This window comes from Trachurus trachurus (assembly GCF_905171665.1).
Source record: "Trachurus trachurus genome assembly, chromosome: 19".
Taxonomy (NCBI): Eukaryota; Metazoa; Chordata; class Actinopteri; order Carangiformes; family Carangidae; genus Trachurus; species Trachurus trachurus.
Genome location: NC_139913.1, coordinates 6,979,559 through 6,998,219, shown reverse-complemented (window position 1 = coordinate 6,998,219; position 18,661 = coordinate 6,979,559). Strand labels below are relative to the sequence as shown.

At 43.1% G+C, this 18,661-nt stretch overlaps 1 protein-coding gene across 2 annotated transcripts in view; it reads right to left on the bottom strand.

Annotated features, from left to right (window-relative positions):
* Nucleotides 1-18,661, bottom strand: part of adkb (adenosine kinase b) — a gene marked incomplete at its 5' end in the record, with an annotated part of 104,276 nt that overhangs the window by 22,298 nt on the left and 63,317 nt on the right. For both annotated transcript variants that reach the window (XM_083993761.1, XM_083993760.1), the window contains one exon: nt 8,302-8,472. In XM_083993761.1, coding sequence (XP_083849887.1) covers nt 8,302-8,472 — 171 coding nt within the window. The remainder of the gene's footprint in view (nt 1-8,301; nt 8,473-18,661) is intronic.

The following is an 18,661-nucleotide window of genomic DNA, read 5'->3' as shown; positions in this document are numbered from 1 at the left end:
TCACAACACACACCCACGCAGTCCTGATTGAGTCACCTTTGAGTTTTTGATCTGAAGCTGAAGATTTTCTTTCTCACTTTAATTTTGATTGCTGTTTATTTAATCACCACGGAGCTGTTGCTGGTTGCTGTTTTTAACTGTTGTGCCGTCATGTTTGTGTAATCCAACATGGTTACTCTCTTGTTTTGAGGGGAATATGTGCAGCTGTTTTATTCTGTGTGAACTTTGCTTCAAAAAATGAACTGCGAATGGTGACGGCAATTACGATCCTACATTTACTTTTTCACTCTGGATACAAACAGCCTTTGTGGAAAAACACGCAATAAAAAAGAACTTTTGATGAGGTTGAACCCAACTTCCTTGCAGTCCATCAGTTCCTTGCAGCTTATTACCCAGTAAATTCAACAGACATTTGGTTGCAGGCCCTGCAAACAAAGGTCAAGAAAGCAAGCAGCTTTTTTTCTGCTCTGAACTGCTGAGAACAGTGACCATGCCCTCCTGTGTATAATAAACATATGAGCATTTGGCCTGCTCTATTTACCTCCTAATGAGAAACAAAGATCTGCTCTGGAGGGACTCGCATGCTTCAGAAAATGAATAAGCCAGGGAAAGAAGAAAAAAAAAGAAGAAGAAGAGAAAAAAAAAGAAAAGCTCTCAGAATAATTCAAACCATTTGCGGGCACAGGGGACATGAGAGCTTTGTCTGAATAAATTGGCCATAGAAGAATTGAGATGATGTCCAACACGTTATCTGTTGATGTGGCATAAGATGGCCATTTGCCAGATGAAAAAGCACGATGGAGGACGGCTGCCCTTCAACCGGGAGGCTAAATCGTCTCACATGCATGCCTACGACTATCATGTGATAGAGTTTGGAGGGAGAGACAAATAACCACATGGCTCCTCTAGAAGGAAATACTTGGCATGGTGCAATTAAAAGAAAACCCACAGCAAATTAGAAAAACAAATATTTCATTCAGTTAAAGTGGGAGCGATGGGCAGATTGAGCTCACCAACATTTCTAAAATAAGCCCGTAGGTTCCATTAGCCAAGGCATGAGGCAAATTGATTTGGTATTTCGGGGAGGGGGGGTGGTGGGGGGGTAGATTATGCTTGTTGATTATATCTTGTCTTTTTTTTTCTTCTCCAGAATTGTCCAACCATGAGGAGAACCAGGGAGTTCTCCAAATGAAACTGGAAAACATGACTGTATAGCCTGGACGGTGGGAATACAATCATGAGTAGACAAAGCTTGGTCTTCCCGCCAACTCTGTGTGGATAAGAGGATTGTAGATCTGGGGTGAGAGAGGGATGGAGGGTGGAAGGGGGGGGCAACGACAAACCAGCCAAACTCGGAGCAGCAGTGATTTGTGGGGAGGATAGGCATGAGGGTTGTAAGGGTATCTGGGAAGCACCGCCGGTTCAAACTTCTGCAAGTCCTTTCAGCAACAAGCTGATATCCCTGCGCTCTCTCCCACTGTGACAGAAATACACTGGCCTCAGCGCCAGCAGAACGTGGGCACTATTGATCTGCTCCCAGCGCAATATCTCCTCTTACATCCATAATTATTCTCCTTCAGAGGACCGTGTGCCCTGGCTGCCCGACTGCCTGGCTGGCTTTCTATCCGCCTCCTTGTTAAAGATGCTCTATGGTCTCACATTTCGCGTTGCACTGCCAAAGACCCCCCTCTCTTAACCCCGGCATTTTCAAATATTTCATGGTTCAGTCCCAGGGTTGGGGAAGGCGGCTTCGGCACGGCACAATTACAGTGGTTAGTCGGACTCCTCTGGTGGAGCCATGCTGGCTCCCAAAGTACCATGACTCGCAAACAGACAGGCCAGGAAAAACAGAGGAATGTTGGAGAGATCATTCCTCCTCTGTACTGAAGCCTCGCTCTCTCTCTCTCTCTTGCCTGTATACAGAAAGGAACGGGCTAATGGTTTAATTGTAGGAGTTGCAGAATCCCTAACCCTTGTAGCAACACTTTATGTGATTGAGTGGTGGTTCCCGACCAATTTGCTTAGAGCGAACACTTACAAATGACATTTTTCATTTAAAAGCAAACCCTAATGTTCGCTAATGTTACATGTTTAGGTTAAAGTCGCTGCATAAACTGATCCGTGAGTCAAGTTTGCCGACTGTGCCCACACGTTTAAACAGGAGGTAAACATTGTCATAAAGGTTTTACAGGCTTCTCCCGATGCATGAGCAGAGCAGAGTTGTTCTTGGGCTGAGTCGACAGACTTTTCTTGGTGGCTGCGGTACAAATGAACTGCACAAAAATAATTAAATGATACGACTCCTCTTCTGGCTAAAATTGTAATTTTCAATGCAAATTGTAATTCTGCAGTGTTTGTGATGCTCAGGAAAAAAATGTATTATCGTTCTCACTGTCTGTTTTGTATGGGGAAACATTTTTTGGTTCTAGCGGATGTTGTGTGACTTGCACCTCTGATTGTGACCACTTTTGCCAAAATTGCCAGCCGGCCAAGAGCTGTTCTTGGAGGCTTCTTCTGCTCGCTCTCATCAGATTGCATGATGATGATATAATTCAGTGTTTCCCAATGGGTGGGTTGCGGCCTGAGAGTGGATCATGGGTCATTTCTAAGTAGGTCGCACAAATGTGGGTCAACCCTGTCAAAAAAATAAAACATTTTTAATTTTTTTTTAGGGATTTTCAGCAAAGCAGCCATTGCATATTCCCCATTTACATGTTACAGTATATTGTGAAACATTTTCCATTAGATTTGCATTGTTTTTAGTATATTTTAAAAGTTTGATTCATCTCTTGTCACAGTGCTTCTCATTTCATTTAGAGCCAGCTGTATTTTTGTTTTTCTAGTCTGTATTTTGTGAATTAGAACTGAAGGCTGATGTTCTGTTGTGGTCAGCGGCAGCGCTATCTCCTCACTGCAAGGAGGTCCTGAGTTTTGAGTGCCAGTTTATGGTCTGTCAGAGCTAGTTTCTCAGACGAGTGAAAACCGCGAATGGCCACACTTTCAGGTTGTATGAAAGGCATCGCAGAGAGAGCAAGTGTGCGATGTGGTATTGTCTGAATACAACTGATAATGGCCACCACTTTCAGACAGACTCTCCAGAAAGACATTCGTACTGTTGTGCTCTGTCGTTCACATGAAAAGTGCCACAAATAGTTGTGTGACAATTGCAAATAAAAGAGCAGCTGCAAGAGAGGAGTCCAATCCCCAGCTTCTTTTCACATCTGCACACCGCTGGTCAATCGCGGTGTGAAGTGGGTGTCAATATCACATCGTCGGTCCTGAAAACTTGCAGAAATTGTTGGACACAGCTACAGTACACTTCAGTTCAGTGTTGCGGCCTGTGACTAGGTGCGAGTTACAAGCAGCTCAACTCATGTGTGATTAGAGAAAAAAAAAATTATATTATGATAAATTATACAGTAATGTATAATGTTCTTTTCTTCCTCTTCTCATTTTCAGTCATTTGAATCACACTGCATATCACTTTGATTGCCCTGATCCCCGGGTTGGGAACCACTGATCTCGTATTAGACAAAGAATAAAAATAAATAAAAAGAAGCAAAAAATAAAACAAGGCAGATTGTGCATTAAGCAAATCATCACAGCTAATGTGCGCTATGACTCATCATACAACTCACTGACTGTACGCCACACTGAAGGTCAAAGTACTCTGGCGCCGAACGGAAGGCATGTGACTCATCACAGAAATAGCACATTCAATTAAAATTCAGTTGTGAAAGACACAAAGGAGAGCAGCAGCTAATACTTCATGTCTTTTCCTCCAATGACACATTGTGATTGTTCCGCTTCGCCGGCTTTAGAGATGGTTCTGTGTTCATCCTCCCAGTTGGCCTGTGGGGCCTTGTGAATAAACACATGGAGGTTAATGTCTCATGTTCTTCCCAGTTCTCTGCAGACAGCTCTGACAGGAGGAGAGAGAGAAGAGCCTAAAAGGAAAGCTGTTTCAGTAATACGCTAATCTAGCTCTCACATCTCTTTGTTTTAGGCAGTGAGACGGGATATTTTCCCCGAGCTACAGTTGAGAAGCACATCTCCAGTCCGCTGTGGGTGAGCTGTCAAGGGGAAATTCTATCTCCTATTCTTTCCTTTTTTTTTTTTTTTTTTTTTTTAGTGAGAACACCCCTCATACCCTAAGGGGTCTTTAGTGAACTTGCCATCACCCACACATACTGGCAGCAGGGAGCACGCACTTCCACGGTCCCGCACACGTCACCAAGGCGATAAACAGCCAGGGGCCTCACCACAGAGATAAGGCTTCCAAGCAGTCTATCAAACAAACAAAGCCAAATGACGAATCTGGAGAGATGTTAAGAAATGACGCCATATTGCCCATGTATCTCCTCCGCCTGCCTGTTTTTCCATCCACACAAACACACACAGACACACACATATATATATATATATATATATACACTTGTACAGCCTGTCCTGGAAAAATCATTAGAGCCCCCGCCACCCCACACATACGCGCGCGCACACATACACACACATACACAAACGCACACTGCATGCAGATGTAGAAAAACAGGGCTGAGAGCCAAAACGCCTGAGGGGCTTTTCATGACAATAACCTTCTGTAGAGCTGCTTGTATCCCTCCACCTAGATCACGGAGAGGTGCTGAGGGATGGATGGGAAAATAAGTGAGATAACCATACAAAATATTAGGCGAGGAACATTCACACAAAGTACAGAGGAGGAAGAAATCCGTGTCATTTTGCTCTCATGGCCTGGAGAGATGGCAGGCTAAATGCTCTTTTAAAACAGCTTGAACATTGAAATGATGATGGCTCCTTTTGCCTCAGCAAAGCACATTAATACATAGCCGAATGCCATTTCCACTTTTGTTAAATGGCTCACCTATTGAGTATTCAATTACAATGGCTGTCTCTCGTTTGGAAGACGGGGCTGGGACCCATATAAATAAGCTCCCTCTGAGTGTGGAGCTGCAGAACGCATTGGACAGCAATGGAAGACATGTGGAGCTCCTGTATGGGGGTGGTATATAATGTTAATGGCAGAGGAGCGAGGAGGTTGTTGGGTATTGGCTGTGGGGCGAAAAAAAAAAAAAAAAAAACTAAGCTCCTCATCTGTGGTACCGTTTTATTAAGGAAGCACATTTTTAAACCATTTGTACAGATTAAAAAAAAGACCCAAGCACATGAAATGATCTAAATTGAGAAAGCCATGAATCCTGGCTTAGAAAAACATCAGTCAGGGTGATTAATTCAGTCTTGATTAATTGTTCCATTTGTCTATGATATGTCTAAAATTCCACAATACAAATCCGCCAGTAATGGTCCAATCCTTTCCCCCCCATTGTGTGGTTTATCTCTTATGCTCAAATAGCAAAAGCAAATTGTGGCTAATTTTATCGGCGAATCCACTGGCATGTGGTTTTTCCAGCAGTAATGATTCCCTCATTCGGGCCTAATTAACTGCAGCCATTAAATGGAGAGAAATGTAATGCCCAGGGTTCCATGTCAGGTAGTCAGAGGAGGACAGCACAGGAGGACTCAATTAGGCCTGTGCTGTTCCCAGGTTATCACACGACATGTTTGCCAATTAAGTGAAGTAGCGTCTGATGTCTATGTGCCTCCGTCGGCACCATCTCAGAGGCCCTGGCAACGGAGAAGCGACGTCGCTATAGCCTCTCTCCCCCCCCCCTCCACCCCCAGACAGACACTACACTATGCCCCAAAAAGGCAGTAATTACAGGATGGATGGGAGACTGTTATATAAGTGCAAAGCTGCTGATAGGCCAGGCAGGGCCCTGCTGATGCCAGGTTTCAAACAAGTACCAGCAGGATCGAGTTACAGCAGAATTACCCAGGGTAGACTCAGTCAGAAACACAGGCGCATTTCAACATCAGAAGGAGGCAAAAAAAACAAGAGAAGAAACAGAGGCTATTGACATTTTTTGGAGTCTGTGGTGTTGCTGTTATGGAATTTCACATGATCAAAAGTGAATTGTGATCCGACTGAAATAAGATCCCAGTCATGACAAATAACCCAGCGCTCGTTTCTCAAAAACTTCAATCTTGCCTAAAATTATTACTGTATCGGTCGCTTTTCAAAACATGAGATCTTAACAGCTGCTTTAAACATATTTCCCCCAAGTGTGCGGCGGCGCTCTGTATCGTGACTCAGTTTGAGTGTGGGAGAGAGAGGAGGAGACAGGCAGACACATTAGCCTTCCCTTATGGCACATTCTGCAAGGCTATAGGAGTCAGTCTGCATGATCCTGACTGTCACTGACTTGTTATGAAAGCATCACGGGCTGAGGCTGATCCATCACTTTGGGGGGTGGAAGTCGGGGCGAGAGGAAGGGCCGGGGGTGGATGGAGGGGGTGAGCGTGGGTGAAGCGGCCCTGTTGCCTGTCACTCACCATGCACCGCTGCATGACCGCCAACCTTGTCTGGCTTGTGCACAATGGGAGGTCTGGGGCTTGACTGTATGAGCAGTCATTCCCCCACTCCCTCTTCCCAGCAGCCAACACAGAGGAAGGCCAAAAGGAGTCAAAACACTCTGGACAGGCATTAGTCCTATATAGACCCTGGAAGACCTCACGGCTTGAGGCGGCCGAGTGGTGAATATCAGCTCTGTTTCCCAGTGAATCTCTTATTTTGGCGGACTCGGCCGGGTTCAATTCCGGAGAGCAAGCCCCGACAGAGTCTCCAAAAGATAATCTCCTTCAACAAACATACATTGCAATTATCCAGAGTCATTAAACTGTAATGACTGGAGGTGTGAGCAAACTTCTTACGCAAACAGTTACAGTACCACCCACCCGAAAATACATAACGCTTGCAAAATGTACACCGTGGTTCAGGAAGACAGAATCGTTCCTCACAGCAATTAGGGAGTGAGAGAGAGGTGCATATGTAAAAGGGGGGTTTTATATTGGGAGAGGAAAGAAAAGAGGAAAAAGCTGAAGTCAGCAACAGCCATAAATCCTCAAATGCTGAGCAGTTCCTTCCAGATCTGTCCTGGTCTGTGGACCCCATCTCTACCCAAAGACAGGGCTCTGTTTAGTAGCTTTAGCAGTGGGGAGGCGAGTTCAGGCCAATGATCGTACAACCCCCCCCCCCCCCCTCCCACCGGCCCCCACCCTGTCTGAAGGTGCAGTTTGTCCAGGCGGCCCCTCTGCCTCGAGCTCAGCTGGCCTGTTAGAGGATACTTCTCAGCGGCACCACGGTGTGTGACCACAGCTTGACCTCCAACCGGCTACTCCACTTCCACAGAGCCGAGAGAAATCAATAGATTAACCGGCATGAAAATGGTGATGCGATTGAGATGAACGATTACAGGGCTAATTCCCATTCATCTCTTTATGTCGCGGTGATGAGTGAGAAGTTAAATTGATACCGAGGAGAAAGACGGAAACCCTTAATCCTGACAGAAACACTAAGGCTCGGACGAGGATGAATTACATTTAAGTTCAAGCTAAACTAATGACCGCTGAGTCAAAGCCATTTCAATTAATCATGTCCCAGAAGCAGCAGCTATGCAGCCTTTCATATTTACATATACATATTTTATATTTACAGTTAGGAAAGCCTTAAAGAATAAAAAAACAAAAGAGGGAAGAGCAGGGGTAGAACAACAGCGTGTTTGGACAGCAGTCAAAGTGAATTTTAAAGGCACTACCTATGTATGCACAGCAGTGCTTTCTGCTAAATGCCAATGTCAGCATGCTAACATGCTCACAGTGACAGTGCTATCAAGCTGATGCTTAGCAGGTGTAATGTTTATCACATTCGCTGTCCAAGTTTATCTCGTCAGCATGCTAAATAAATGCTTAAATAGCACTAAATTGTAAGTACAGCTGAGGCTCATGGGAATATATATTTTTTTGGAGGTATTGGTTGTTTGTTGAGCAGAATAAGGCGGATGATGATAATGATGATGGATAGAAATGTCAAGGGAGCATCAAAGTGACTGCAGTTCATAAATGGATATTTCAGTCAAAACTATAGATTAGGAGTCATCTTCTAGGATTATGATTGTCAGTCCGGTCCAGTCCAGTCCAAAGCAATCCATCCATTGGTTGTTGACATTTTCAATCTGGACCCATGTGGTGGGTTTGACAGCTAAAAACGTTCGCTATGTTTGAATTTGCAATGCTTGAATTCAGGTTATTGAGTTATCCAAATAAACCAGGAAAAGATGACTGAAAACATAACCTCTTCTGTTGACATCAACGTATGTAAACACAAAACACATGTACTGTACAATTTCATCAGAACAATGGATTGGCAAAATGCCTTGTTTCACTTACCGTCTCGTTGCCAAACAAGATGTCAACATAAGGCATGATCATCATCAAGGGCTCCTTAAAGAACTGGCTGATGAAGGGCGCGGAGAGGTTCATGCAGAAGATCTTGTTGTTTTCTGAGGCGTGCTTCGCCACCTTGAGGATTGACTCCGGGGACACAGTCAGGAAAAAACCCTATAAATAAAACAATAACAAAGTCACTAACATCATATTTTCAGTGGAATCAAGCAAATTAATATGTACAGTAATGCTGCACAGGCTGCATTATCTGTGTTTTTGTAACACAACATTGGCCAGAATGGACTGAACCACAGGCCCTTATGGACTGAAACACTTATACTACTAATTTGTGGGTTTTGGATTCTGACAAGGCAACTTTAGGGTGACAAGGCATACTGGAATAATACCGGAGCCAAAAAAAAAAGGGAAAAAAAGGCAACAGCAGAGCTCAAACATTTATCTGAAATGTTTTCTTAGAACATACACTGAGCAACAAAGAGGAGGAAAAAGGGCAGGAAAAAATCCATCCAGGACAAAGCCTGTGGCTGGGCTCCAAGGCGCGTACTGGAGGAAGCAACATGCACGTATCCGATGATAGGGCAAACAAAAGTCTCGTCTGGACTCTCCTTACTTGGAAACAAGAGAGGCAGGTCCACTCATTGTGTGAATGAATACAAATCAGGTAAGAAAACACCTTTGTGTTTCAGGTGGAAACCTGAAGCGAGACTCTCCTGCAAGCCACACAAAAACACTCCTCCTTTGATACTGATCTTCTTAACCTTGTTTTTCAGCAACAAGCTGCTCTGTAAAACCACTGTATCACAATAGGGGCAAGGGGGGAGGAAAGTTTCAGCACAGTGATACATTTAATCTGGTTGAAAAGCTTCCATTGTGGGCTACAGTGCAGTTCTCATTAAAGCGCTATGACATTTGCAGCGACGGAGGAGCGACCTCCATGAAAAAGAAAAGGGTATAATACCGATGAATAGAGGGCGACTATGTAGTCAGTCAAATGTACAAGGCATTACAATACACCCATGCTAAGCAGGTGAATTCTTTATTACACATTCATGGTGTCATTCACTCTCTGGGCAGACATTGTCATTCCTCTGCAGTGCTGTGTGTCCTGTGGTTTTTTGGAAATGTCTTCAAGTTAAGGCCCAGGTCAGTGCCTGCGGTTGCTGTGTCATGGTACCATCTGTTGAAAACTAAAAAGGTGTTTTCAATGGGCCTGGGAGCACAGAAGGAACTCACTCTGGGCTAATGGCCCATCAGTGACCCTGACATTTTTCTTTTGCGGTGTGCCAACGTGTCAGAGGAAGGGGAGATTGTTTTCTGACACAAATGGTCTTTTTTTGGTAGTTGAAAATAAACTGTCATGGTTACCGTAATGTTAACGCTGATCAAAGGCCGGCGGCTCGATCAAATATCCGGAGGGGTGGTGAACTTTAAAAGCCATGCCACAGCTTCTCTAATCACACACCGGCTCTGTGTAATTCACTTTTAACCTCAGCACCACTGCCAGTGTCATCACATTGAATCGCACAGAAGTCAGTGCTGAAATACAGTGACTGATTCCTCTATCATATCCATGCTATTAATAATCTTACTTAAGAGTGGAGGTTAGGATCTAGAAAGAAAACACCCATGCATTCAATCAAAGACGGAGAGCCTCTCCAATTTTGGCATTTATTCTCATGAACAATTTATTGGTGAGCCTAAACACATCATTAGTTATGTGGCATTTGCTGTGTGGAATATTGCCCATACACTTTCAATGTTTCATGAAATCTTTATAATGTTAGGCCCAGTTCTGCTGCACAAAAAAAATGCAGGAAACCCTGTAAACTAACCCTCAAAAAAAGAAGGAAATGATAATATACAACAGTAACAAAAATATTTAGCTGATGAATCATGGAATCTAAAGGGCTGTATCTGTCATTCAGTGTAAACGCTTATTAACATCTGTCAAAATTAATCAGCTCTGATGCACAGAAATTATCATTATTTCTGAATCAACCCACTTTTTTGTGCATGTCTCTGTTTTTGAAGTCAAAGTAATGCTGCAGGAATCTCGTTCATAAAAATCATACAAGCCATTTTTTCCACCAGGCTCCAAATGTTGTGACTCCAGTGGCTTGTGTGGCGGGGGGGGGGGGGGGGGCCTCAATCTGAGCCATGTGAAATTCCAGTTCCCAACAGAAGTCTGTGCCGACTTCGAAACAGGAGAAGTTAAGTCTTTAGTGCTGCGGTGTAGATCATGTATCGAGAATACCAGCTCCAGTTTCCCAGGTGTCAGAGAGCCTTGTGAAGTGGGGTGACTATCGCATTTCCAGGTCAAGATGATCAAAGCCATGGGTACACTTCGTACAATTTCCACCCAGCCAAAACATCCAATAAAGCATTCAGAAATGCATTTTCCTGGCAGACAATAATGCGGAGCGATGTTTGGCCGTGTCAAGTGGTAATTTGAGGGAAGAGTTGGAAAGGCAGGGCATCCATTTTCAATGTTTACCCTAAAAAGAGGAATGACTTCCACTTACTCACACAAAGAAAATGTCTAAATGCTACTCTGAGATGAAATTAGTGGTAATCTAACCATAGGTCCTCACTACACAGCAGCAGCGGCACGCTATCACACTTTCCCCTGCATTGTATCAGTGTTTTCCCCAGGGCTGCTCACATCTGAAAAGCTGGGTGTGATGAATGGCATGGTGTCACCGGGCTTAAAATAAAAGTGGACATCTGAAGGGTAAAAATGATCTATTTTGGGAAGGGCATTTTCATTTACACCAGCAGCAGAGGTGGTCATGGAAAAAGAAAGAGAGATTCTTTTTTTCCAGGTCTATTTTAATTCTGCAGGGATGAGGGGGAGTGTTCAAAGTACTGTGTCATGAAGGTTTTGTTTGACACTTCCTATTACTCAGGAATGACAGTGGGAATTTAAACCATCACTACCTCCGTGAAAAGAGTAATTATGGCCACTGCAATCACACTATATTTCATCAGATCTTAGTCAAGTCTATTTGTGCAGTCACATGTGTTAAGTTTAAGACTTTAAAATCTGAATCCAATCAATCCTTAAAGCTGTTCTCGTCAATATTTTCATATCAACAGTGGATGAAATCACTGTGAAAGGGATGAGTTGTGGTGACAAACCTACAAAGAAACATCAACTTCTTTCTTTTTGTTGCTGTTATGACCCAGAACTTTACAATTTTCTTAGAGTCAAATCTTTCCAGATGCAGCTGTTTTCATCAGCTGGTTCCTGGACATCGCTCCCAAAGGAGGAGATGAAGACCAAAAAACAAAAACAGCTAAAGGAGAACAATGTAATGTTGGATCAACATTTGTAGCTCAAACTAAATAAATTGATATGCTGCAATGCTCCAAAATATATAAATAAAGGAATGCATCTTTAAAGCTGTGTTTAGCCATGAAACTGGCATAGGGAGGGGGACTAAACACAAACTAAACCCTAATGCCTATCTAACAAAACTAAACTTGATTCAAGTTTTACAAAGTAATGTAATTAAAGACAAACTCCAGCGGTTGATCAGATCTGACTGTTGTAAAATCTTTGTTTTGGCGTCTCATTATCCTTCAGAGACGTGACTGTTCCAACATTGTATTTCATCTTCTCCTCACTACCTGTTGTAAGTTAACACAGCGGCATAGACCCATAGTAGGTCATCCACTAATTGGAAGGTCATTGGTTTGATTGTCTGCTCCTCCGGTCCGCACATCCAAGTGTCCTTGGGCGAGATATTGAACCCCAAATTGCCGCCAATCTATCATCGTTGTGCGAGCATGACTGAGCGCTGTACAGTACGTGTGGAAAAAAAAAAACCTCTTTATGAATGAATGGGTGAATGTGGCTTGTTGTGTGAAGCGCTCTGAGCAGTCGATAAAGGGCTATATACGTAAGTGCAGTCCATTTACCATTTGCAGCCCTTTGCGTTTTTCTTTGATGCAGCGCTATACCAATGTCAATACAGCCAAATGCAACAGATGAATAGAAGGATTCAAGTCTTGGTGCAAACTCCGACCGACTCATGGGTTATGTAGTTAACCTTTCTTCAGCTCTTGGCCAATGGAAACACTTCTGCACTGCATTTGAACATAAAAGCCATTATTGTCGCTGTGTTTCGTTACCCTTGTTACGATGCCAGGCTCGCCTCGACTTTACCTAACCAAAACCCCCTCCCAAAGGTTAGCCCAGCACCTAACATAAACCTACCAGTCCCTGCGTGATGCATCGACGTGTAAGTGAAGTCTTGTTTCCCTCACCCAGGCGAACTGCGCGCGCCCCAATGTCCGTGGGTCAGCTCCGGCCGTCTCCCTTGACTTTGGTTTCCCGGACAGACTGCTCTTGGTTCAGTTGCTTTAAGTTCATTAAATGTGGGTTAAAAGAAAACAAGTGGTGGTGTGGTGGATGTCACTTCAGTCTCCTCCTCGTTGAGTCACCTTGGCCTCTGCCTTCTTCCTACTTCCGGACTATAACACGACTTCTCCCTCGGGAGCAGCTGCCACCAATTTTGAGAATTCCCCAGAACCACACCCCTTCCTGCACGTGTATGTCAGTGAGTCCCTATCAACCAACACCCCACCAGACTGACTCATAACAACCCTGCTTAGCACAATGTCACACTACTAGACTAACAAACCACATTATTGCTCTAATATACTGTTTATAATTTGCGATTGTTCTGCTCAGTAACTGCTTCTCACCCAACAAAGCATATCACATCCTTTTCTGGGGCGAAGTGTTGGCCAGTGTAACTGGGTGGTGGGTTAATGTGACCGAAAGAACCCTATTTAGATAAGGAAAAAGTAAGTAAGATTGGGGGGGAAAAAATATAGGAAAAACCTCAAGAAGAGCAATAGAGTAGAGGGAGGCATGCAATAGTTACATCTGTTGAAGAGTAGCAATGGTTGCAATAAAGAGAAACAGGTAGCACGTTGTGTATGTACAGTAGCAGTGATAGAGCTGCAATATGTATTCACTGAAAAATAGCATATGTGCAATTTCGCAAGGCGATTTTATTTCAAGTATAGAGGCATTTGTTCTAGTAATAAATTCCTGGTTGTCAGGAAAGCCCTGTGAGCTAACCGGCAGTGTTTCAAAGCTTTTCAAAAGCTGCCCCGGCCATGCTATCCCTGTCATTACCATAGAAAGCCCCCCATCATGCTCTCTGGTGCACAGGGTTCATTACACAGAATTAGATGTCACACAGATCAGAGCGCGCGTGATGCCACACACTGCTCTCCTCCTCAGTTATCTCTGTAAAGCACCGTTGCGAGGTGGATCGATAGCTGAGGTTTGGAGCTTCATTAGCTCAGTATGACTCCATCTCCATCAAGACACCTCTGGCACGCTATGCTGGTGTTGCGAGATATATTTTACTCCCCAATCCTGAAGGTCCCGCTGTTTTACACCCAAACACACAGGGACAAACAAGACCTTCACTCGTGATGGGGGGTGTGGGGAATCTGTGTCAGTCTCTGGCTCGATAAACAGCAGAAAGAAAGAGGACAAACAAACAGAGGTAAGTGATTAATGGTGTCACAAAGTGCCTTGAGTGGAGGGGGGAAAAACTACAAGGATGAAAAGACCTCATTTAAGGCTTTTCATTTCGAATGAAAATGAGTGTGTGTGTGTGAGGGGGGGGGGGGGGGGCTACAAAGCAACTGGGATTTTCACAATGCTAATGATGTTTTGTTTGCATCAAAAACGGCCAGTTGGTTTTCATTTAGAAACAAGTTCAATTAAACCAACAGGGAAGATTAAATGCACGACAACCTCGCAACATGATTGAGCATTCCCTGCACTTTTAGGATGTTTGATCTGACTGCGAGGCGATTCAACGGCGCTGATAGCATCTGCCTCCTCTTCTTCTCTTCTCTCTTCCATTAAGAATGATGTTCTGGTGAAGCTTATCAGACATCTAGGAATTCATCCACTTCTTCTGAGGGAGCTGGAGGGAGGCCAACTGTACTGGAAACAGAAGGGAGGGCCGCGCTTTTAAAGGCTGCTTGGAGATGAGGGAAAGGGGGCTATCATGTCAGCCGGGATCTCCAGGGTAACATAAATGTGCCACAAACGCTGGATTTAACAACTGGGCAGAGACATCACTTACTAACAGCTGCAGTATTTATTTCTAAAACATTATCTCTGGTTTAAATATTACCCATTTCAAGCTAGCGGATATTTTTCCCCGAAGTCAGGAAGGTCTCTTGTGGTGTATGTGAAATATAGAGATGCAGCTAAGAGGTCCTGCCGATAACCAAACATACCTGGCCAAGGTCATCTTAATGAGCATGGATAAAACAAGACATTAGAGCCAACCACAGAACACTTAAGGGGAGCGTGTGTCACACTACCAGCCTGCAATTTGTACAACCATCAGAGACTGTAATTACATTAACCTCAGACGCCTCCACTCTGTAAAGTAATGCAGGAAACTACTTTCACAGGAAATATATATATATAAAAAGAAGCTTGTTGTTTTTTTTTTTAACTCCAACTTGAGGTTAAGGTTTTTCTGGCATCACAACATTGGAAGAATTGGTTTGATTTGAGTGTTATCTCACTAAAAGTAATTTGAGACCAGCTTCAGGGTCTTTTCAAATGGCTGCCTCTTGCTCTCCTGTTAAGCTCTACAGCTTCAAAAATGTGTTGGCCAGGGGAAGAGGCCAGCCTGAGCGGGAGCGCGGCATGCCAAGGAATGTACTTAAGATCTAAAACAGACAAGATTTAAAGCCAAGAGCATTTAAATGCCAATACTAATCCACAAAATAATTCACCGCAGAGCACAAACTGGCTCTCCCTTACAGATACCATATGTTACCTCTGTGAAGAGATGAAACGCAAAAGCGATGCCAGAAGAGGTGCTTTCTTCTCCTAAAACTGTGTTATCTTGGTAATGAAAAAGAAAACCATACTCTCTTCATGTTCTAAAAGCAAACCTATATTTCCGAGCTCTCCGGTTTCCAATGCTAATCTTGCCTCCATCATTGGGAGATTAGCCCAGAACAAACTGTTTGGTTTGCAGGGAGTTAAAATTTGCTAATGCATACACTCTCAAGTGTCCTTGTCTGCCACACTGCACTTAATTAGCATTTTAGTGTGAGCAGTTCTCTCTCCTTCAGTACCTCTGAAGGGGAAACATCATTCCCGACTCACACAAATACACAAACACAGGCACACACACACACATACATACATATATACACTTTTGGAGTCAAGTTGAGCTCCTGTAGTTTCTTACACGACTTGAGAGCAGGATGGGGAAAGGAAAGGAGAGTTTGTGGGGGTCGATGGAAAAATGGGATAAAAGTCTGTGATGTGAAAACAGATGTCGGGGCCTCAGAGTTGTCTCTTCTCAACTGGCTTGAAAGGACATATTAATATATGGGTCAGATGTATAAAGCAGAGGTTCAGTGTTGGAGTGTCGACACTGCAGAGGGGTTTCCAGTTTCAGTGACTTGAAGGTTGTGCACAGACAGAAACCGAATCTCTGCAGACATTCTTGCTGCTGGGAAGTGAACATTTCCAAATGTGCCACTCTGTAGATGTAAATGAATTAGTGCACTTAACTTGAACAGTGAAATGAGGAACCAAGGAGACAATCTTTCACTGTTCGCAGTCGCTCTGGTGAAAGCTAGCGCACTAGGTTGGAAAATTACAGGTAATTGCTGAAGCCATTGAATCCAGTTTGGTTTTGGTTGAAAGACTAAAATAACAAAGCTCTGATTGCTGAAAAGACAAGGGCAGGGAGCTCGGAGGCCCTGTTGCTAAGAGTTAATTTGATACATATTTCTCCCCCTTGAAATGTCTGAGGTACTGGCAAGAGACGGTGAAAAAAAAAATGAGTGAGAGGGAGGGTGAGACCCCCGCTCTGCCTGCAAATACTATCCATCTGCCATATTACATTTAACCAGCATGAAAAGCTAAGGGAGCGCCCTTGCACAATATTGTGTGAAGGCTGTCAAACTCAATGCAGGAGCCCGGTGCCCACTGCTCAGAGCTGAGGACGTGGGGCCGTTTAAATTCTGTCTAATAATAACTTCTGTGTGCGCTCAGCACCGGCAAAATAGGAGAACACGTGGCTATAGGAACTTTTAATTATTGATGCCTGTTTAAAAAAAATCATCTAATTGAAAGTGTAATGTGATGGCCCCCCGGATGAAAACACCAACAGCTATCAACAGCTTTTTGCCTAATCGTCAAATTAGAATTTGAAATGAGCAGAGAGAGGGAAAAAGATCCTGCAGATTTGCACTATGCAAACACAAATTTGACTTCTTCTTTTTTTTGCCAAACATGCATGAATACTTTGTGTCTTCAAAGTGCCGTTGTGGGTAGTTTCTAAGGTGAAATGTTTGAAAGGAGGTTCTCCAGTGGGTTTCTATTGCTCTTCCATAAAGATGGGGAAACCACAACAGCTGGAATTATAGCAGGAAAAGTTGATATCCTTGTGGCTCAGTTCAATATCCTCAATCCTACACTACCCATAATGCAACATGACAATGTCTTTTCACTGAACCCTGCCTAGCCAAGTTAATCCCTGTGACTTTCAAACTCTGTAGCTTGAATTTCGTAACATAGGCTCTGGGTTGATTTGTAAATCATAACCAAAGCCAAGTTCCTCCCGCACCACAGACATTATACGACTGTTTTCACAGGCTGAGGTAGTTCCCCTCACTACAAGTAAACTGACTTTTATGAGTAAAAATCAGAGTGCCTCCCTAACTCCGATCTTGTTAAATATTTTGTGTTCAATGATTTATGTTGGACAGAAAACTCTTGAAAAATAGATTTTTAGTTTCAATAACATTCTGGGTAAAATAAAAAATAAATAACAAAACTTACCAACTATGTCTAACATGAATCCATTCAAGCTTTTCTATATCTTTAGTATAAAAAGCTCTAACATGTATAAATTATACGAAGTTGCATTTTACAGATCTATATGAGCTGCAATGAGACAGAACGATCAAAGTAATCATTAAAAATGATTGTAATTAGGGTTAGGGTTAGTTAACAGTCTAAAATATTCACTTTATAAAAGGAGAAACTGGAGAAAATTGTCAATGTTTGGTATTTCACCTTCATAAATAACTCGTTTATACATTTTCTGTCTATTTAAGTCAAAGTCAAACATATTTCCTCACACCTTTCTGCCTGCTTAGTCTAAAATTATGTCGACCTGTCACCACGCTTTCAGCGTCTTCAGAACTCGGTGACACAACATGGTGCTAACACTCACTACTGGTATTACTATAGCACTAAAAATCAAGCTAAAAAAAATTCAATTGCCTTGAGGCAATAAGTGTGAACTTTCATACCCTAAGCCCAATTTCCTTGAAAGTGGAGGTCCTAAATCAAATCAAGCCGAGCCAATGCACCGTGGAATTATGCAAAAAACGACACAGCTATATAAAATGACAACTGGTAAGAAATACTGTCAAGGCTAGGAAACTTTAGAGCCTGTTTATCCGCTCCATGTTTTTATCTTCCCGGTGTTGTGATGATGCTACGAGTCGACTCTGCTTGTCTTTGTTTATAGTCGGGCCAAGGAGGGAGAAATACTGAGTGCACACAGGTGATGTAAACAAAGACGAAGAGCAGAAACTGGGCGCTCGATGGAAAGTTTACTAGTCTCGTCAATACAAGATTAAGTTCTACAAGGACTCTTTTGTTGCTGTGGTATTTTCATTGATAAGAGAAGGAGTCTGTTCCTGCTTAAACTTGAAACTAGTTTCCCTTCCCTCCTGTGAGTAGTGCTACTAATAATATATATATTTTTAATATTATTTCTCTATTTATTATTGTGTCTATTTATGTACTATTCGTTTTTGCATGATTTGTGTCTTATGCATGTCTGCAGTAAGAGTGAATGGAATTAATGGTAATTCAGGGTGGGTGGGCCGGGGATGGGACAGGTATGAGGGAATTGGAGTTAATAACCTGTCATGAATGATTGTTGGTTATGATTGTTGAGCATTATTGCCTGTAATCATCTTGTTTGGTTCTATGCAAAAATCAATAAAGAAAGTTTGGATAAACTCGATACTAGTGTCCCTACCTGTGCACAGCTCATCAGGCAGGATTTCAATATCTAAAAACCTACTGTATAGACTGGAAAACACTGAAGGAGCTTTCAAGTTTTTAAAAGTGAACGCTTGATGATATCATTAAAAGTTGGCCACCATTCCAGCACTTACATTCTGTCTTTGACGTATTGTGAAACTTGGGCTAAACAGACACTTTACTCCCTCGAAGCGCTCAAATATTAGCAGCGTAGTGTGCTAAGAGCTTCTCCCACGTGAGAGTAGCATCTCGGGCTCGAGATGGATC